The sequence below is a fragment of the Nomia melanderi genome, chromosome 9 (genome assembly GCF_051020985.1).
Source record: "Nomia melanderi isolate GNS246 chromosome 9, iyNomMela1, whole genome shotgun sequence".
In the NCBI taxonomy this organism is placed as follows: Eukaryota; Metazoa; Arthropoda; class Insecta; order Hymenoptera; family Halictidae; genus Nomia; species Nomia melanderi.
Window position 1 is genome coordinate 16,372,030 of NC_135007.1, and position 21,845 is coordinate 16,393,874.

Sequence of the window (21,845 nt, forward strand, 5' to 3'; positions counted from 1 at the left end):
GATTTAACTAGAACGTTTCTGTCATTAGAACAATCATCCGAATGACAGTGTCAATATCATTCGTTTGAACTGCCATCTTCCGCGAAACTGCATTGCCTACCACGTTGAAGTATCACTTATGTGTCACTTTCCGGCGGTCAGTGAACTACCCAAATTAACGGTACAAAGTGGTTTATTGTATCGTGAACTGCAGCGAAATTAAACGTCATTAAAGTTAATAGAATGGAATATATTTTATGCGATTTACATATATTTATATAAATTGAAATCGGCAATCGAGCATGTGCATTGCTTTAAGATAATTCGCTATCGTTCTGTTCACTTATCATGGGCTAAAGGCATTCTCGCAGAAACAGTAGTATAACAGAAAAATATATAATAAATCACGTCGAAAGTTTTCGATTATTTTTCATTTAATAAATTAACTGATACGGGAAAGGAAATCGTTCTTTATTTCTCACTACGCAATGTATATTCTGCACATAATATTTAGAACCTGTTTATAAGCAACATTATCGATTAGAATCGCCGATCAAATTGATACAATAGACAAGCTATTATCGTTTCAAATCGTAATAATGTCTATTTGAAAAAAAAATCATTTGAAATAACGTGGTATTTATTAGGAATTTAAATGGTCCGTTAGTCAATTTATCACTATGTTGTTTTTGATAAATTTGACTTCCGAAGATAAACAAGAGCACGAATACAGTCTGCTCGAGTAAAATCAGTCCGTTGAAGTGTAATATTAGAAGGGATTGAAATATTTTCTGTTCGGCTTTCGTTTTAAGTACTCTGATTATTCTAGCCTGTTAGTGATTATCGAATAATTAATTAAACGATGTTTCAAATACGAAACGATTTTTGGTTGTGATATTCATCGGAACGAAATAATCTATTTGAGCAGACCGTACGAGCTTTGGCGTCTGGGTTGGAGACGCCAAGACGTCGGATGTAGTTCTGTGCAGTGTGAACCCCGGTTGATCCTCACCTATTGATTCTGTCGTAGTAACGGTGTACTGGATATCCTTTTTCCTTAAAAATTTGTCAAATATTTTACTTAGAAACGGAATATTTCAACGGGAAGTAAATTACAAGTAAGTATACTGTTCTATGAAGAATTACCGTTTTCGAAATCATTGGCGCGCAAGTGCTCGACTTTCCTACATTTCGAGGTCTATTGCTTAATTTGTGGAACATAATCAAAAAAATTCTTATTATTCCGTCGTGCTTCTATTGTGTTTAATTATAGTTACGTGATAAAATCTGTGAGATTAATGCGTATAATTTTTGTAACGTCCTCGCTTTATTTGCATCTCCGATTTTTATCAATATGCAATATTATTTATGTAATGTGCAACTGTAATTTTTAGGCATAAAAATGACACCAGAAGGATACACGCGTGTGTATGTCGGTGGTCTGAATGAGAGCATTAAAAAAGAAGACCTTCAAACAGAGTTTGAAAAATATGGCAAACTAAACAAAGTTTGGGTTGCGTTCAACCCTCCAGGGTTTGCCTTCATCGAATTTTTAAATATGAACGAAGCAGAACTTGCGTGTAGCAGTATGAACGGCACAGAAATAATGGGTGCCAAGTTGAGAGTTGAAATTTCACGAGGTAGAGGTCGCGGTGGAGGCAGGGGTGGTATGGGAGGATTCAGAGGAAATCGAGGAGCAGCTAATAGGGGCTATGGGTCTGCAGTCTCCACTGCGCTCAGTTACAGAGGCAATAATGCGTATACAGATTACGGAAATTACTATGCAGGCAAGGGTGGTGGAAGTAGAGGTAGAGACTACTACGGCGAAGATTATATGACCAATCGTGCCAGTGGGTATGTTACTCGAGAAGGATATGCACAAGATGTCTATAATAGTGGAGAAACCAATGCTGATTATTATACCAACAAAGGCACTAGCACATCGAGGTATCGAAGTCGTTCTCCAGCCGGTCGTGGCAGGTACTAATGATACCAGTCCTTGTAAAATGATTTTACATTATGCTATACTTACACGAGTTTACTGAAACTGTTCTACTCGGCAAACAAAGACCAAAAATATACAAAAGCAATCATATTTGTTTGCTTCTATTATTGGTAACAGGCATTGAATATTTATTTCATTATAATATTAAACAAGACAGAAATATCTTCAAAAATCACCTAAATATGTTTTTCAAAAACACAATGGTTTTTAGCCCGGAATAAGTAATCCTTTCCTTTGACATTGTTTGGCAGATAAATATTGTGAGCTGACACAAAAATAAAAAATCAGATTAAGGGATTTCCTTAAGAAGTAATTTAACATATACATATATATATATGTGTGTATGTATATGTATATATATACAATATCTTAATTTTTACATTCGCTTGGATCTATGGTGATTAATGTGCAAAGTATACACACAAATAGAAAAAAAATCATTTATTGCATGAGACTAGAGTCGGCAATTTATGCTGAACAAATTTATTGCATGTACAGATGTATTATGCAATTATAGACTCTCAATATCAATGAGAGTTATCCGCCAAATAAAGGCGAAAGTAATGTGACATCCTGTTTTGCACTTCCATGTTCACAGTCATCGTCATCTTCGTGAATGCACATAAAAGATCTACACTGCATTGCCAATCTGAACCGCGGGCCAATCAGCTACCCGCCCTGATGACTACATTTCTATCCAATCTACGCAGCGACCTGTATATAGACAAGAACTACCATTGCAGAATTAAGTTGTGCAATACCATTTATATAGTATAATTTTAGTTCCACAGTTTGTAATCATTTTCAGAACATTACTCATTAATCATGAAGACGTGTTATTACGAACTTTATATACAATGAATGAAAGAAAGATGAAAAAAATTATGAAAAGGACTTGAATCAGCAAGCCATACGATCTTAGTCTAAAATTATTTTATAATATTTTGCATTTTTTTCAATCTGAAAAGGATATTATATATTCTGTAATCTTTAATAAGTTTTTTATATGTAGTTTTTTTTTATACTTCTTTTGTGTTTTTTTTTCTTTTTTTTTTTAAATAAGAAAATATGTGATAAGTTTCTTCTGTGACTTAGCCCTTTCCGTTTCTTCTTTTTTCTTTAGACGTTTTATATGCTTTAAGGGGGTTCTAATATAATGGTCGATACTTTTACATCATCTATTATAGATGTACTTAACATTTAATAAGGTGAGGTAAAGCAAAAAGAATTTGCGCAATTTTAGCCAAATGCACACTACTGCTCGTATATGTACTTAATTGTGCAGCTTTGCCTTAAGGATTTTTATATGTCAAAACAGGATTAAAGAGCTGCAAAATTAATTCGCTGCATATGATCTAAAGTATGGCCTTGAAATATATGTGCAGAGATAGTATTGCATTTGGAAATTTTGAGCATACGTCACTGTGGATACTTGAATGAAAAATATTGAAATTATGGTAATAATGTTTGCCATTGCTGTAAATGATGTGGAATTGGAAATCTATTAAATGATTTGCTCTCACTACTGCCCGCCACCCTGCCTGCCTGCCTGCCTGCTTGTCTACTTTCTTAAAGTTCATACTACTTACTGGTTTCTTCCTTCAATGAATAGAAAGAGTTCTGAAGGTCTTTTTCGCAAATAAGTACGAACCGTGAGTAATCGTTACAATGCTATTCAAAATTTATATCATTCAACCGTTATTTCTATATTTACGAATAATGGACAAAGATAAAATTGCTCCATCTCTGTGACAAATAATCATTTGGCAATCTGCGACAAAACATGGAATTTCAGAGTAAGTATTACAATCTACATTTTCAAGTAAAAAGGTACAAATCGTAAGTAAAAGGGGACTCAACTGTATTAACAATATAATATTATAAAACATAATACAATTAATATCAATATAAAATGATTACAATTCGCTACAATAATAAATGCATAAAATTAATTTCTGACACAAAGTGTAAACTTTAATATTATTTTATACAAGCTAACAAGTTAGACCTGCGCTCGGTATTTTGAAATAATGCTCTAATTAATTGTTTAACTTGAGAAGGTGTAAATTCACGCGCGAGCGGACCTTTGCCACTTCCCCATCTAACTTCAATTTCTTTCAGTGAAGCGCCGAGTACTTTAATTAGTTCTAAAAACTTCTCCCATTTCCTTACGTGTTGATGAATCTTCTGAGGATCCTGAAATGCATAATGATTTTCTTACAAATATTACCAAATAGAATAATATCATTCCAGTTTCATTTTACAGGAAATGCTGATGGAATTTGTTTCAAGACCAAATTATTAATAATTACATTTTCACTGTAATTTTTAATAAAAAATCTTTTCTGAAGTACTTGTTCACATGCTTTCTTCTACATAAACTTACCGGAAATATTACTGGTGCCCGTTTTACTATCATATTGAATAGTGTTCCCAAATCAGTTGCAACATCAGCAGGAATGTCTTCAACGGATACTACTCTAATTATAAGATCTTCAACCATAGAATTCATGATACATCCTAAAATGGCATTAATATATGGAAATAATATTAGAAGCACTTCTAATTATGTTCTTCATTAGAAAATAGAAACTGACCTACAGCTCTGCAATATATATTTACAGGTAAAACATCTAGCCAAACTGTTTTGAGTAACTCTAATTGCCGAATACACTGCCTGAGTGCACGTTCTGTGTTAGGCTGCAACTCTGAACTTTGTCCTAATGCTGACAAACCTTATTTAACAGAAACGTTAATTAAATATTATTAAAATGATTGATAACTACTGCTATGAACTGTTCAATCGAGAAATTCGGTTGTTACTAACCCGATTCTTTGAGAATGTCAAAAATAATAATTCGTTGGTATTTCATATGTTCTAAGAAACACGTTGATCCGACGTTTCTTAGCATTAATATTTGATCAGCGAAAGTTAGATTGTAATTTTGTAAAGACTTCGGTAACTTGTCCCTATATTCGTGTCCCAGTGTGAGAAGATGATGAGCGAGATACATACAATTATTATGGAATACGGCTGATTGAAAAATACAAAGGATTAATTAGAGCTCTAACAAATTACTATTGACACGTCTATTAAAATCATCAAAGTTCTCACCGACTTGTTGAGGTATTGTTTCCAGAAACTTCCGGTGATGTTCCGGTACTAATCCCGAGTACATTTCAAAAACATTTCTACACGTGTAAAATAATCGAATGGCGCAGGAATCCGAATTACTGCATGCTTCATCCAGAATACTCCTTGCAAGGTCTAACGTCTCCTTTGCACTTTTACTAAAACGCAGTTTACACAATCATTTCGTGAAACATTATATTAGAACTCTGTCTATGATACAATCAAAGTTTTTGAAGTATCTAATACTTAGAACTGTTTTCAAATCATTCATTTACCTTACTTGACATTTAGGAAGTTGAAATGTTTTGTCACTTAATTTCATATCAACTTTCATTTCGCTATAGTCAGATGCATCATCGGGAAACTCAGGTGGTTCCTAAGATATGAATTTCAGAAGATTATTTATACACTTTGGATAATCAAGTTTAATTAGAATATTTAATTAAAATACCTCTGGTTCATACGTGATACAGTCGTGTAAGTCTTTCTTCATAATATTTCGCGCTTTTGCTAATAAATCTTGACAAATTCGTTCAATAAAAAGCTTGTCAATGTTTTTCGTGTACTCCGACAAAAATAATTCGTCCGATGTTATGAAACCTGAAATCATATAAACAATTACACTCCGAAAAAACTTTTTGAAAATCGACATTATTGCAAATGTACCAATTTCAACCAAGAAGTATTGAAAATCGTAGATTGCCTGTACGATGGGCGTAAAGTTTTTCAAATCAGCGCTGGACGTTGGAACAATTCGTGAGATGCAATTGTTTGTCAGGGATGTCGACAATTTGTCTAACAGGTGCGGTTTTATCTCTTTTAGAAACGTTTCCTCGTCGTGTATGATTACATTAAGATGTTGATGGAGGAATTTGAACAACAATTCCAAATTGTATAGAACACACTTATAGCCTGGTGACTTCTTCTTATTCAGAATTTCAATGGTGAATATTTTTTCATTAACTACATAGATGGAACAATCATCATTAATGGTGGGGTTGATCACGTATTCCATGAGAGTAGTAGCAAATTTATGTAAATAACTTGAAAGATTATCAATGCAATGCAACCCCTGAAATAATTCTTGCATATCATCGAATTCATTTTTGATGCTTAGTGTAACTGTGGACGAGTTTTCATCGTCGATGCCAGTCCAACAGATCCGTTCGTACAACAATGAGGATGTATCATACAAAAAGGAAGTGTATAGATTCAAATATCTTTCCTCAATCGCTGTATAAATATCGAGTTCACGAAGATCGCTTTGAGGATTATACAGTATCATTTGCATGCGACATAGCGTTTTAGCTGCATCTATATACCGTTTCTCCTGTTCATAATTCTTTATGGATTTTTCACATTTGTGCAGGGTTAAAAGTTGATTAGAAAGTTGCAACATCATGTTTGATTCTTTCAGTGCTTGCGACAATGTTTTCAGTTCTTTTGTGGAACCTGACAATTCTATTTTCACCTTAACAACAATTAATAAATAAGAATTATAATTGTAAATAATTGATACTTATGAATTTTCCATAAATTTTACCACGTACCTGATCATCTATTCTTTTTTGTAATTCATTCATTTCTTCAAGTAGCTTTTCTCCTTTTGATACTAAATGCTGGTCCCTTGTAAGTTTCGATGTAAATTCAACATAATTATCATCCATAAAATCTTGAACATCGTACTTCAATTTCGTTATTTCTTTTTGGATTTCAGATATTTTTTCATTCAAATTAACTTTGTCCAATTTACCTAAAAGTCAAAACAATACAATGAAATTTGAATTTTTTGCACAGATTTAAATTTCACGAATACAAATAAATAATTCGAAGACGAAAGCAAACGATAAAATGCAATAATAATCATTTGCCTTATTCTTTTTAAATATTTTTCGCGGGAAATTTTGTATGTATGCAAATTCGATGCATTGCATTAATCTGTATACGCACCTGCTGTTATCAGCACGTCAGTTAAAAACGACGTCATATTTTGTCTAAACGATTATTTCCTATTTCTTAATTATCTGTTACTTGGTGTACATTAACATTTGAGTAACAATGTTTATAATAATTACTTATAAAACATCAAATAACCTCCACGTTTGTTTCCATTCTACCGTTCCCACTATTTACCATGATTGACAGTCCGTTGCGCGATTACTACCAACTGACTCGGTAATAGTAACCACTTAGTAGTGAGATCTGGGTAATCAGTGTAGCAGTGTAATTTAATATAATTCGAGAATAATATTAAATAAATAATTACACATAGAATATATATTAATCTTGAACAGAATATTTCAAAATGTAATACAAAGTATTAGTCGAAGAATACAAGATTATACAATGCATTGAATACTTCGATAAAGTGACATGGTAATTTGAATGCCACCTAGTACAAAATGGTCAGCACTCATTGACGAGTAGCTTAGACGTTTTACCACGGATGGCGGTAAATAGGTAAAACACAGCAAGGTATAGGACATACATGTAATATAAAGTTCTCTCACACACCCTCGGGGGTTCTAGCACCCCTTACCATTTTCGTGTCACGTCCTATCTTAACGACTAAATCAGTTTTGCATGGCAGCGCTATAAGCGCTAAGAATTAGAATCAAAAATATTGAACACAGTCTTAACTCTGACTTTTTACGCAGTCGGTAATTCAGACCACGTGACACCAAGTCCCATAAGCTTAATGTCTATCTATACCTCGTCTATGGTGAAAATGTAAAAATGTAAATTTACAATAACTACAAACGTATCCAAAAATGAGTTCAGTATTATTTTAAAATGCTGCATAATATTTAACCATTACTAATTAGTAAATAATTGTTTCCATATGAAGTACACAGTACAAAGACGTAAATCAAGCTTGGGAATTTTAAAGGAAAGTATCAGCTGTTAAAAGCAGATAATTCTTGAATTACATTTCTATACGATTCCTATGGTATAATTTTGTACATGACATTGAAAACCCCGCTGTTCATTATTCAGTAGTGACATGTGTCGGTAGAGGGTACCGGTACTCTCCGAAAAGAACGTTACACGGAGTGTCTATACCCTGTCATGTAACGTGGTGGTAGCAGTGGTAGAAGATGGCAAGAAACGAACGAATCGCGTGCTAATGCGAACGAAGCTAATCGAGTATTATTCGCGACGGCCGTGTAGTTCTCGGTATTGTCGACGTCCTCGAGATTTCGGTGACGATATACTGTCTTGCTTGGCGACGATGTGAGAAGCCGAAGCGAAGCTCGAAAGGGGGGTAAGAGTTCGGCGAACGGAACGGCCGAAAACTCTTGCAGCCGATGTCAAACATGCGGCGACCAATTTCGCAGAAAAGTCTACCGAACCGACGGTGTGTTTCGGCCAAGATTTGTCAGTGAAACCAGTGCCAATGAGCGTGAATATATGGCGGCGCGAGTACTTTTACTGAGCATCTTGTTTACAGAAGTGCTAAAGCCCGCTTGTGCCGCAGGTGCGTCTCCCTCCTCTCCTCCTGTCTAATCTGTTTATGTTCGCCAAACTTGATACACGCTGGACCACGCGCTAACATTTTTCTCGTATATCTCTTCTTCGCACGCCGTGATTGATCACTGATTCCGACGTTTCTGCCTTGCCAGGCGCATATTATTAAATATTACGTTAGACTGTTTTGAATCTTTCGGACCGTCGCATGTAGATTGTTATTCGCAACTGTCGGTCACTGCGTTTTTTACAATACCACGCATTTGTAACATAGACATGACACTTGCTTCGAGCTTCTTAGAATGTGTTTTTAAGTTCTGTTTTTTTAAATGTGGTTTATATGTATTGAGAGTGGCGCAGTTGCAATTGTTTGGTTTTCAGAAGTTCATGTAATAGTTCCTTTGGAAGTAAATTAAATTGTTAGTTTAGATTCTGTGTGGAATTAATGTAGTAAAGGTCTCAGTTGAGGATGTTTAAGTATGTAAGATCCGTTGAACTTTCTTGATGGATCGCATTGTTTAAGTGTTTCTTATGTTAAATGAGAGGGTGAATAGTTATGTTCATGTAATGATGCTTTATGTATTTTAGGTGTCAAAGAAATTGGAGCCGGTTTACACAACATAAACATTTCTAAACCAGAAAGCTTCAATACTAGTCCCACCAAAGGTTCTGGCGTAACATTAGAAATTCAACCCAGTGGTCATGTGATATTAGGAAAAAAAGGAATTATACTTAGTTGTATAGCAGGTTCAAATCAAAATGTATCTTGGTTACACAATGGGATATCAGCACCACCATGTGGTATTACGCGTTGTACGCTTCTCCGTAATGGCTCTCTTCATTTACATAAGGTATGTCTTTATAAGTATTAAATAATTAAAAAATACAGAAATTAATCTTATCCTTCCTTCATTTAATAGAAAGATTCATTCACATCAGTATTATTTCATTCCTGTTATAGATGGTGCAAAAGTTTAAAGAAAAAAATAATACTACAATTAATTTTAGAGATTACATTAAAGATGAGTACCGTTGTGTAACACATACTAATTTAGGAAGTCTACGATCATCTCCTACATTTATACAAATAGCTGGTATTTACCTTGTTAACTATCTTATTAAATGATTTAATAGTCCAATCAATATTAAAAGACATGAGTTTACTTCTTTTCAGAACTTGCCCATATATTTAAAGAATCACCAGAAAACATAACTGTACATGAAGGTGAAGTAGCAAGATTATCTTGCTTAATAGATAGTGTTCCTTTTCCTCCTAATGTCACATGGCAGCATAATGGAGAAAAATTATTGCCCAATCATAATAACTCAAAGTAAGGAATTTTTATGATATAATGATCATCAATAAGTTACATAATTTTTATTATACATTAATATACTTGCTTTATAGTAGTAGGTATTTTATGGTACCACCAGGTGTTCTGTACATAAAAGCAACGAAGTTATCAGATGCTGGTTCATATAGGTATGTGTAGTAGTGTGCATTGGAGAATTATTCACATATTCAGAATAGAGAATATAAAGTGAAGTATATATGTGTTTTTATAGATGCATAGTAAATAATGAATTCCTAAAGAAAACCAAAAAAAGTAAAGAGGCAAAATTAACGGTTATCTCTCGACCAGAGGGTAACGGGTCGTATACGCCACCGTTGTTGTTTCCACAAGTTTCATACAATCATTGGTTGTTAAATGGAACAAGTCTTACTTTAGCATGTGCTGCATCTGGATATCCACTTCCACTTATGACGTGGACATTTATTCCTCGCTATACTGGTAACTTATTCATATCCGCGTTTCGTTTAAACACTTCAAAAGATCTTACTCTAATCTGTCATCTGTAACTTTTCAGATAATCTTAATGTTGCACAACCTCGCATTTTGCTTAATTCTAGTATTGGAATTAGTATATTGTCATTAGTAAATGTGAGTGTATCTGACGCAGGAGTTTATCTATGTTCTACAAAAACTATTGTTGCAAATAATTTGGAGATTCAGGTTCGTCTGTGAATTATATTGTAATTGTTTCTTCGCGATTCGAACGACATTTATATCAAAACCCATTTCAGAATATTACAGTGGATATTTTGGTACCACCTACGTTTTTGAAAACACCTAAAAGCCAAGTTTGTCCGAATGGAAGAACTGCAAGATTTGAGTGTCAAGCACAAGGGTTGCCTGTGCCTAAAATATATTGGTTGAAAGACTCATTAAATATTACAGTAAACGGTAATTACTAACACGGCTAACAATTAAAGATCGAGCTGCTATGTAATGCATGTATGATTTTGCAGGACGTAGGACTACATACGTGAGAGAACATAATAAAATGGAGTTGGCAATATCAGCAACAGTTCCTTCTGATTCTGGCATTTATCAATGCGTTGCTGTAAATTCAGCTGGAGAAATTTGGGCCGCAGGTCGGCTTCAAGTGAATACGTCTCGTAATAGTCCTGCTGCACCTACCTCTCTAGAATGTCGTGCTCTATCACCAGTTAAAATTTTTATTTCCTGGGTTCCACCAAAGTCTCTACCATACACCAGTATTACAGCTTATACCGTCCATTACAGTCCCGTAGGTGAGTGAATTCATAAAGAATTTTAAATGAATAAGAATATGGATTTCAATCAGATATTCCATAATCAATTCCCATATATTGTATTTATGCAGAAGGAGGTAAGGAAGAAGTTTCACCACCTGAACCTGGCAATTCTACATCGGTAGAAGTGACGAAGCTTCTTGAACCGTTTACTAATTACTCCTTCTATGTGCGAGTGTGGAACAATAATGGTCCTAGTGACCAATCAGCCACCATTTTGTGTTCTACAGCTCCAAGTGGTACGTTAATTTTTTCTGTATTGTTTCCTTTTTTTTTCTTTTTTATTTATGTGAGAATGTGATTAAGAATGCTGTATTTTTCACAGTTCCTATAAGTGTACCAAAAGTAAAAGTGAATATAATTAGTAGTACAAAATTAAATGTATCATGGGAACCACTGACGAAGAAGGAGTCTCGTGGTATCGTCGTACAATACAAATTATTATTGAGACGACACGAACAACCGTCTTCTCGTGCTCTTCATTTTCGTGCTAATGTTGAATCTTACATACTTTCCGGTATGAATTTCCTTTTTTCTTAATTACTCGGTAATAAAGATTGCACAATCTGTGATTAAATTTAATTGTTGGTTATTTGTATCTGATTAGACTTGAAACCTGGTGCACAATATGATCTACGAGTATTAGCGAAAACAGATGTAGGCTGGCCTAATATGAGCGAATCACAGTTGGAATGGACCACTGTGACTATGCCATCCGCAGAATCAATTGTTATCAAAAATATTGTGGATATACAAGTACTACTTGTAAATTCTTCAGTTGTGAAGGTTTTTACATTCTTGGAATTACGCATTATAACGTAATATTTATTATTGTTTTGTTACGTTCGATTTTTTGTGTTAGGTGAAATGGAAAATAAATGTTAAGGAAAATGATAAGATTGAATCAGAATTTGAAGTTTGGAAAATCTACTGTGAAAATCAAAATGGATATAAATTAGCAAGTATTTCTTTACCACAAAATATTACTGAATATATGTTTACTAATCTCGGTGAGTTAGTGTTAGTATTGGTACGAGTAGTAGTATTTTATATTTTATTAAAGAATTTCATTAATTTATTTTTCTGTCCAGATGTAAATGTATCGTATACGGTGGGTTTGTGTATGATGAAGTCTGGTGAACCAACTAGTTGCCTGACAAAACAAATTGAAACTATCCCACCAGATACAAGTGAGTGTCCTGAAAGTATAAACTTCAATGATAACGGTACAATTGTTTATATATAACTAACACTTTCATCTTTAACTTAGGCAATGTACCAATGGCGTTGGAAGCTATTCCTATTTCATCTACTTCCATTAACGTAACGTGGTCATTGAGTGACATGCATGAAATGAATTCTTTTGAACTGTGTTACCAGTCCATTCATACAACAAATTTAGAAGGCCCTAAATGTATTATATTGTGCGTATGATAGTCACTACATTTTATTTGAGCCGTTTATTCTTGTTTTAATTATCAAATAACTATATAATTCATATTTTTAGAAACTCTACCAAGGCAAGTGTCAACAATCTTAAACCATTTACGCTATATCAATTTAAAGTAAGAGCTATTCAAAACAACACAAACCAAAGCAGTTTCTATAGTGAAGCTATAGAATGTTATACTAATGAAGACAGTTAGTAGACATATATATATATATATTCTTGTAAATTAATATAAAGTAGCAGGTTAATAATTTTAATGATTTTAGTTCCTGGAAAGGTGGAAGAGGTACAATGGTTCTTGGTAAATAATACAAAAGTACGAGTTGCATGGAAGGAGCCAAGCAATATAAATGGCATAATACAAAATTATTTTGTCATATATACCATGGATTTAATGGATTCCATGACCACGTGGGAAAACGTGACGGTACCTGGTAACAAAACGTCGGCGATTTTATTAGGTTTGACTCCAGGAAAACGATATTTCGTTATGGTTCAAGCTACGACAAAAGCCGGTTATGGTAAACCCTCTGATCCGATCATTATCATCACCGGTGGTAGTGTATCAAAAATACCTGTTTCCCCAGACGAACAAAAGCCATCGCAAAACGTAAAACCAGATCAGAGTCTTGGTGAGCGATATTGATTACATAAAGTTAATTATTTATACGAGCTATTTTAATTAATCTGGCGTTCCATTAGATAAACCATATACTTTCTTTTATATGTTAGTTATTATATATCATTCAGACTTTAACACGGCAATATATCTTACGTTTAGGTGTGATTCTTGGCGCGAGCATAAGCATTGGATTTATCACAATCTGTCTGTGTAGTATGTATTGTCGAAGAAAGTGGGAGAATGCTCGTATTTTGAGAGACAATGTGCAGGCAACGAAAGGACGTTCATTGGTACGAAATGGGAACAGGTGTTGCGTAGAAGAGACCTCTACGTCGGTGAGCCAGCAAATGAACACCAGGGTAACGCCCAATGAAATTGAACTTGCTGTTCTTTGCCCATCGTCTCCGATCACGACAAATCCACATTTAGATACCAAGGTACGTGAACGTCAACAATATTTATTTGTGTACGTGTACTGAATGGTTTTTTCATTGTTGCAGGGTGGGAAATCAAACGGAATTCTTGAATCCTGTGCGAAGGAACCTTTACTACCGTCATGGGAAGTTAATGGTGAGCCTAAGGATATTCAAATAACAAAAAGTTCACAGGTACGAACAGTAATGTTAAATAGCATAAAGAATTAGTGAAAGTGATTGGTACTCATATTAGTACACTTTGAATTACAGTACAAAGCAAAGGACAGCGTTGTCTTCGTTAAACAAACGCAAGAGCATGAACTGGAGCCAGATTTGGAAGGCACGCAGCTCACGATGGTCAATTGTACTTTAGGCAGTAGCAGTAGCAGTTTAAACAACAACTCGGGATGTCCGGACGGAGATACATCCTTGTCGAAATCTATATGTATATCTGTTCCAGCGCTTGGACCAAACGGATGAAAGCAGTAGGCAATACGATCCGAGTATTTCACACTTTCTTCCTCTGTTACTGTTACAACAGGTAGGATGCAAAAGTTTTTCCGGTGGCTCAAATCAACGTGTTAATATGTATAGTAAAAGAAGTGTACACGTGGGTTGAAAGATGAAACGCGAATGAAAGTTCTCAAGCAAGTAGAAGCAATGCAAGTTACTACACTCTACGAGTTGAATATGACACAGTTTGTAAATGGGAATGCCACGATGGATTCGTAAGTAATGTAAATAATAGTGTCATAGAAACGCGTCGAATATGAGAACAGGCTGTTGTAAATAATATTTTCAAGCAAGTTATTTCATTGAGAACACACAGTATTCCTGGATTAATGATTCGGTGAGAAATCTAGTGACTTTTAGATTTCATGTTTTGTTAAATGGTACTGTGCTATGGATAAATCATACGAATGATACTTAAATATTCATTAGCTAATTTGCTCACATGAGTTGACGCCTGGAAATTACGAATGAATCTTTAAGGCACGAAAGAGATTCTTGATGTTTCTGTAAATAGGATTAATTATCAATCTGTGAATATGTTTATAAAAATATCATGTTTTTCGAATGATAGCGAAAGATAAGTAAATAATGCATTCCTTTTATACTAAGAAGGACAAAATTCATGAATATTCGGATACAGGCCTAAGTTAATTCATGATATATATATACATATTGCTTTTGAAAGAAGCAATAGTACCGATCATTCCACATTCTTACATTTTCCGTTAGCCGAATCTAAATTAGCAAGAGGAGTCTTTTATTTTTTCAATGATTAAGCAATGGAAAAGATAAACTAATCAGATCTTAACGGATTCGAAATAGGACTTAGATTTGCTTTTTAATCCCAGTGCTACCAACGCAAGTACATGTATAGCATTTAAAACTTCGACAAATATTTATTAAAGAGGTGGACGTCATCTCAAGCACTTTTTGAAATGAAAATAATTGAGGTGTTCATATTAATTTAACGAGGTCTTTATATTATATGTGTAATCATTGTATTATACACTATTGAAAGCATATAAAAGTGAACAGGAAAAAATAAGATTAGATTTTTAAAGGAAAATCTTCTAAATTTTTTAACACTATGTACAAACATCTATAAAAGACCATATATAGTTTTAAAATATATATTAAAATACGAACCTAGTAATTGGATAACGCAGTTATATTCTAAATATTTTTTCCTGTTCAAAATGTCAGTTTATGATAAAGATAAATCTTACGTTGTACAAGACATTTAAAGTTAACTACAACATAAAAGAAAAAAAAAGAAAGAAAAGGGAAGAACGAAACAAAACTACAAAATGTATTCCAGACTGGTGCATGTTACCATGACAGAGAAGAAACCCAACACAGTACCTGATAGAAATAAGCTATATCTTTTAGAGTGAGACGTAGATATGTCATGTTATATTATTGTACCTCCATTAATTGTTATTTATTACATTTTACACGTTCAGTACTACCACATTCAGAAAATGATCACATACACTGAATCATGCAATAACGTAGTCACTACAAGCACAGTATGAAACCATGTAAAGATAGAATCAATTCAATCTGCACATGCTAGAGATTTTTATTGTACAGATTTCTACAACTTTATATGAAATAATTTGTTAAATATTATAATTTCATATCATTTCTAGGAAAGAAAGGAAAAGAAAAGAAAAGAAAGGAAAATACTTCTGCCTTACGTTAAAGACATGTTACTATTAAGGGTGCGTTAATACCATCTGTTCAGACAGGTAACGTTGTGTAAACAACTTTTTGTCTAAATGTAGACGTTACGCGTTTGAACGGATAGCATGAGCGCACTTTAAAACAGATTTTTTATATAAAACATACTCTGCAACAATACTTTCTTAAGCATAAATTACGGTTTACTTATGTTTCATTAAAACTCAGTACCAATAGATTTAACAAGACTTTAAGAACGAAATAGTTACAAGATCTGATTGATTTTAACAAAAATAGAAAGATGAAAATTTCTTCAGTTGCACTCCATGTATAGAAATTTGTTTCGCATTACATAATCACGTTTTTCTTATCAGAATCTCATTTCATAGAACGCGCGATACGTATTTATTCTTAACATTGAAACACAACAAATTCGATTTGTTGCAAACATATTTTTCACAGATAAATTTTGCTTGTTCTGTGATTTTTTTTGTATTTAAACGATTTGTTTTCCATTTGTTATTGTATTTAACTTGAACCTGTTACATTTTACGTTACTGACATATAATGGTATACTTTTATATTTGTTGAAAGTATTTGTTACTCTTCTTAGAGTTGAATGGGGAAAACAAGAATCGATAATGTGTAATCAGTAGGCAACTATGAATTATCTTGATCGCTCATATATACATTTGTTTTCCTTTTGCATTGAACTCTCTTTGGGAAAATTTCTAAATATTTTTTCGCACTGTATGTATATGTTAATTATATTAAGCTTGTGTAATTTTATAATATTAACGGAACTTTAATAATTCTAAGGAAAAAGGTATTATTGTTTTTATGGATAAAAAGGAAAGAGAGAAAAGGAAAATGATAGTTCAAAAGTGTTAATAGATGACGGAGAGAAAGATAATTAATATGGCGACGAATACTTGCGGCGAATATTATGCTCTATTTCTTTAAAAAAAAAAAAAAATTACATGCTTTCTTTTTTTACTGTATACGAATCTTAATAATTGATTTTTTATAGATTTTATAAGACGAGTGAATGAGAGCGTAGGTTTATAAACACTTTCGATCGTTTTTATTGTTAGCAACGTAATCTACTATATATAAGTTCAGAAACGTCTCGACTGCTTTTGATAATTTTTTTACCGAAAATTTTTCCAATTCAGTTTTTGTACTTCGTATGAAAATCTTCCATTTTTATAGAAACCGTTTTTACCGAATTTACACGGGACACCGATACTTTTACATACTGTAATTTCTTTAAATTAACTGTGTGGATGTGATAAGTTGTAGACTTCGTAGAAAAGGACAAAAAAATGAGAGAGAGAGAGAAGGAAGCAGAAAAATAGAGTCGCCGTGCTAAACGTTCGATTAACTTCTAAATAAAGAGATTATAATTGCAGTATTGAAGTACAAAGCAATAAACATTTTATCTGTAGACTGCAGATAGCAGGAACAAATATTGTAAATGTCATATTTAGAATGTAATAATTTGTATAAAAGAAAAGATACTTGGAATTGAGGCTATTTCAGATTACTTTTTTTTCTTTTTTTTTTTTTTAAGAAAATATTCATTTGAATAATTATATAGAACGATTATCATATTGAAAGAACAAAGCATTTTATTAGTAGGTTCTCGCGACGCGTATCTCTACTTCTACAATTTTATCGTACTAAGCAATATTCCAATTAAGCGCGTTAGAAATATCGCCCAGCATTTCTCATTTTGTGCATAAAAATTTCTTAATCTTTCCATGCAAGTCTCGTAGCTTTACTGAGTGGTAAGAGAGAAAGAGAGAGAAAGAGAGAGAAAGAGAGAGAGGGAGAGAGAGGGTAGTCATATTTCAATTCATTTGCAATAGTATTTCATTGATGAAATTATCCAATAGTATTGGCCATACATGGACATAAAGTATTAATTATAGATCGTACGGCGACTCTAGTCAAGTAAATATACCTCCATAATTGCCACCCCCGTACGGGGGATGGGTACCTTACATTACTTAATTTTAACTTAACCTCAGTACCTATTACACAACACTATAATTTAGATTTACACGATTTACCTCAGAAAATATATTTGTCGCGTGACAGTGAGTAGGTATAGCCAAGACATTAATACTTTATTTTATACGAGATATATATGAAAAAAATCGAAGAAACACGGTAAATTGATGTTTGTATTATTATCGTTAATTGTAATAAGTAATTACTATGTTTAAGAAAATTTTATTAATTTATTTTTCACGAACTCTTACCATTTTTTTTTCCTCTATCTTCTTCTTCATATATTTTTTTTTTTTGTTTAATTACTGACACCTATAATTAATTAGTATATTGCGACGATTATACTGTCTTTTAGGGTGCAGTTACTTTGTAAATATTTTTACTCTACGATTGTACATATATTATCCGCAGAAAATATTAAAAGTATATATTTTAATATATTATGTATAGTGAACAACATCAAATTATAATCTTATTGTTTAAAAGTACTCGAATTAAAACGATACACGAAATATTTAATGATATTGTTGACCCTTCTGAGCGCAGTATCTTGTTGTAACCAATGATTGAATAAAACTAAGACAGTGTATCGATGTTACTTGTCTTGAAGAAAGAAAGAAAGAAAGAAAGAAAGAGAGAAAGAGAAAACAAACAAAAGATAATATCCCCTTCCTTATAAATACAATTCTTGGAACTGCATTAAGAGGTAGACAAAGGAAACAGCTGATTAAATGCATAAATGAATAACTTTATTATCAAAGGTTTAATAACAATTGTTTCAAAAGAGTAATACTATTAATTTTAATTGGCAGTTACGTGCCGTTAGCCTATGCATTTATTTTGTTATACAATCCGATGCAAAATTAGGCTTACCGTTTTTTTCGTGTAATAAACCTACTCAAATTTCATGTGTTTGGCGTTTTAGAAATATTTTTCTAGCTTAAGTAATATTATTTGTACTTGATTTAATACATTATATAATTCGAATGTATCTAATATTTCTAAACTTACGAAACCGTTATTATTTGCTTGGAATAAAAAGATTTCTGAAGTCCCGAGTCACAGCTCAATGGAAGATCTATATATTGGAATGCAGTGGATATAAAAACGTAAAGTCCCTCCTAACTTTCTATGAATCCCATCTCAGTTATCTCTTTTTTCATTTTAACAATTATATTTATTTTTCCAGTCTTGGAGAAATGCATTATAAAAAGCATTTTTTGACGATGTACATAATTCTCTAAAATATTCATCCAAACAACGTCTACATGCTATAATATATTAAGTTTCGGCATGTAAATATCTAGTCTCGTGTTTGCACTTCAGTATTTTTCCAACTTCACGTTATTCCCTTATACACGAGTCAAAAACTGACTAGCCAACGTTAACGTGCAAACATTTTTCATAGCTCAAACTATGATAAAATTAAGTACATTAATTCCTAGTTTATCACATTTGCAGATAGGCTTACTATATGAAATCTTCGTATTCCATCTTGTATACTCTATAAACTTGACTAACAGTATTTGTTAGCGGGTAAAATACGAGTAAAATGTATAACATACAATAAAGTACATAACTTGCATAGATTACTAGGCACAAGGTGAAACGCTCCAAAAAGTTATTTATACAAATCATTGTAAGCTGTTTCAATAATTCATCTTGGCAGTTTGCATTGCTACATTTCATAGGACCAATGAATGTGGAAATATCTTCATGCTCACATAATCATCGAGAACCTAGACACAAGAGAATTAAAATAATGAAATGTTTGAAAATTGCTTATCGTTTTTAATAATGAAAATTATGCGAATGAGTTTCTACCTCTTTCAGAGCTGAATTTGTGAGTTTCGGATACATATAAGTGAACCCAGTACTTAATAATTTTCCTGGTTGTAAATACAAATGTTTGTTGTAGAGAAGTTCTTGGTCTATGTACGGGGATAAAGGACTATTCTCCACTCCATCCTTATTGCAAGCTTCTGCCCAGGGTCCCATATGCTTGTCATTCACTTCTTCCACTACAGAGCTCATATCTGTCTAGAATGTATAACAAAAATAATCCTTAAAAATAGAAAACATTTTTACTTCTCCTCGTGTAAAATAGATATGGAGATTTTTATCTATTTGTACATGTAACAAATGTTTATTCATACTTTAGCGAATGTAGACAGTGTAGTGCCCCAGTAATCATGATTGATATTAAATAATTCAGAAACTATAGCACTGATTGATCCTTGAGTTGAATCACCTTCATCAACGACATTATATGTTTGGCCCATTGTATCTGGCCTATTTGCTACATACCAGATAGCTCTAGCTACATCTCTTACGTGAACTGTATTCATATGAAGATCTGGTCCCCAAAGTAATTTCATCATTTCTCCTAAATGCTTATAAACTGCTCCTACTACCAAACGTGGTGCTATAAAAAATAATTCATCCCATACATAAAATATCATTGTTTCAATGAACAAAGCATTCATTCACTTGCAACATTAGAAATCAAATTTCTATTACCTAGACCAGTTTTGTCTCCACACCCATACACAATAGCTGGTCTAAGCACTGTGTATTTTAAATTTGGTACATTCTTTAAATCGTTCTCTACTTGCAGCTTATATTTTGCAACATATGTCCAAGGTTCTCCAATCTCATCTTCTTTATGAGGATTCTACAATAACACAACCATACATTTATACACACAATTAATGTTACAAGCAAGCTCGAACCAAGAATCACATACTTTTTCGGAAGCATTAAAATTACCAGAAGATATCTCTACATAACGTTCGACTTGTAATTTCGCTGCTTGTTGAGCACAGTTCATGCTCAGCTTGTAGATTCCTTCTTTGTACACAGGGTCAGTCTGACCACTCTTCGTTTCCCCGGCACAATTAATCACATAATCGAACGGATCATCAGACGCAAATGCATTTTGACAAGATACTGTAAGGAATTTCGAAATACATCATCAATCGTCTAGATAACGGAGCAAGGATCAAACAAGAATACAGTGAGGATTTTTCTTTGTTCAAGAGAGTCCGTTTAGGAGCACGTTTCGCTCTCTGTTACCTGTATTAATTAAATTCGCGCTCTTAAATTCAAGCGAGGGATGCTCAAATATTTGTTGGTGTTTAGCGTTGAGCCAAGCAGTCTGCGGTGGTACTTTGTCCACGACGCGCACGAACGAGACGAGATCGTTATCCAACAGATACTCGACGAGATTACGTCCTATGAAACCGCATCCTGTTCCGACGATAATAATGCTTTTTTCGTTATTTCTGTTTATCGCTTCCGTCGTATTATCGTTACGAACAAACTGTACTCACCTCCTAGAACCACGACTCTCGGCTTTCTATCAGACCCAGACATTGCCATGATCGCTTGTCATTTAAAGAACCCTCCGACAAAGGGAAGTGGAATATCAACCGTTGTGACACTTCACGGAGCGGACCGGCTGGAATACTGTTATTGGAAACCAATACTTTTCTGACTAACCTCAATAGCTGGACGCGGAAGAACGTGCTACCACGACCGTTTTCCTTTCGGCAGAGTCATCGACGTCGCGTTCGGTTCTTGGTGATCTTTGGTGAAAGAAAGACAGGCTCTCCCGGTACCGTTCACCGACCACTCTCGAATGCAATTCAAATGCAGTTCGGGTCTCACGGCGACCACTAACTAATGGCTTACAAAGAACCACCACTGAACACGAAATCGTCACTGATCAATTGGTCGAGCAGTTTGCACGCACCTCGGGATACAATACCGCCATTAATATAATGAGATTTTCAATCCACGAGTCCGTGTCACTGTATGCTTGGGTACCATAAAATACTCACTACTCGAGCGCACTCTACTTAAGTCAACGGTAAACTACAGAACCGAACGATACAAGTGAAATTATAAAATAAAACAGATTTGGGAAAATGGATGATCAGAT

The 21,845-nt window shown here is 33.6% G+C and overlaps 4 protein-coding genes across 6 annotated transcripts; 2 read left to right on the plus strand and 2 right to left on the minus strand.

The window, feature by feature from the left end:
- Window positions 1–43: 43 nt before the first annotated feature.
- Rsf1 (Repressor splicing factor 1) lies at window positions 44–3,506 on the plus strand. 2 transcript variants are annotated; one of them, XM_031989265.2, is made up of 4 exons: window positions 44–160; window positions 908–1,097; window positions 1,374–1,959; window positions 2,583–3,506. In XM_031989265.2, the coding sequence occupies exons 3-4, from the start codon at window positions 1,382–1,384 to the stop codon at window positions 2,608–2,610; spliced, it is 606 nt and encodes a 201-aa protein (XP_031845125.1). In that variant the 5' UTR covers window positions 44–160; window positions 908–1,097; window positions 1,374–1,381; the 3' UTR covers window positions 2,611–3,506. The 2 variants fall into 2 exon arrangements, with proteins under 2 accessions (XP_031845125.1, XP_031845124.1); XM_031989264.2 differs by lacking the exon at window positions 44–160 and having other exon boundaries at window positions 699–1,097.
- Window positions 3,507–3,828: 322 nt separating this feature from the next.
- Zw10 (Zeste-white 10 kinetochore protein) lies at window positions 3,829–7,513 on the minus strand. Its single transcript, XM_031989131.2, has 10 exons — window positions 7,068–7,513; window positions 6,668–6,870; window positions 5,784–6,588; window positions 5,569–5,717; window positions 5,393–5,493; window positions 5,100–5,275; window positions 4,812–5,018; window positions 4,582–4,719; window positions 4,371–4,504; window positions 3,829–4,180 (listed from the first exon to the last, which is right to left on the minus strand). Exons 1-10 carry the CDS (start codon window positions 7,102–7,104, stop codon window positions 3,965–3,967), a joined length of 2,166 nt encoding a protein of 721 aa, XP_031844991.1. The 5' UTR covers window positions 7,105–7,513; the 3' UTR covers window positions 3,829–3,964.
- Window positions 7,514–8,122: 609 nt separating this feature from the next.
- Window positions 8,123–18,416, plus strand: LOC116432436 (protogenin). 2 transcript variants are annotated; one of them, XM_031989327.2, is made up of 20 exons: window positions 8,123–8,595; window positions 9,174–9,436; window positions 9,547–9,679; window positions 9,760–9,916; window positions 9,997–10,068; window positions 10,152–10,378; window positions 10,455–10,600; window positions 10,672–10,831; window positions 10,897–11,181; window positions 11,274–11,441; window positions 11,528–11,719; window positions 11,810–11,988; window positions 12,065–12,212; window positions 12,294–12,392; window positions 12,473–12,626; window positions 12,710–12,843; window positions 12,919–13,284; window positions 13,434–13,711; window positions 13,775–13,882; window positions 13,961–18,416. In XM_031989327.2, the coding sequence occupies exons 1-20, from the start codon at window positions 8,529–8,531 to the stop codon at window positions 14,168–14,170; spliced, it is 3,546 nt and encodes a 1,181-aa protein (XP_031845187.1). In that variant the 5' UTR covers window positions 8,123–8,528; the 3' UTR covers window positions 14,171–18,416. The 2 variants fall into 2 exon arrangements, with proteins under 2 accessions (XP_031845187.1, XP_031845186.1); XM_031989326.2 differs by having other exon boundaries at window positions 8,124–8,595; window positions 9,994–10,068.
- A 213-nt stretch (window positions 18,417–18,629) lies between these two features.
- Window positions 18,630–21,775, minus strand: LOC116432375 (uncharacterized). Its single transcript, XM_031989132.2, has 7 exons — window positions 21,235–21,775; window positions 20,978–21,151; window positions 20,649–20,851; window positions 20,423–20,576; window positions 20,059–20,327; window positions 19,727–19,942; window positions 18,630–19,641 (listed from the first exon to the last, which is right to left on the minus strand). The coding sequence occupies exons 1-7, from the start codon at window positions 21,281–21,283 to the stop codon at window positions 19,588–19,590; spliced, it is 1,119 nt and encodes a 372-aa protein (XP_031844992.1). The 5' UTR covers window positions 21,284–21,775; the 3' UTR covers window positions 18,630–19,587.
- Between the last annotated feature and the right edge of the window lie 70 nt (window positions 21,776–21,845).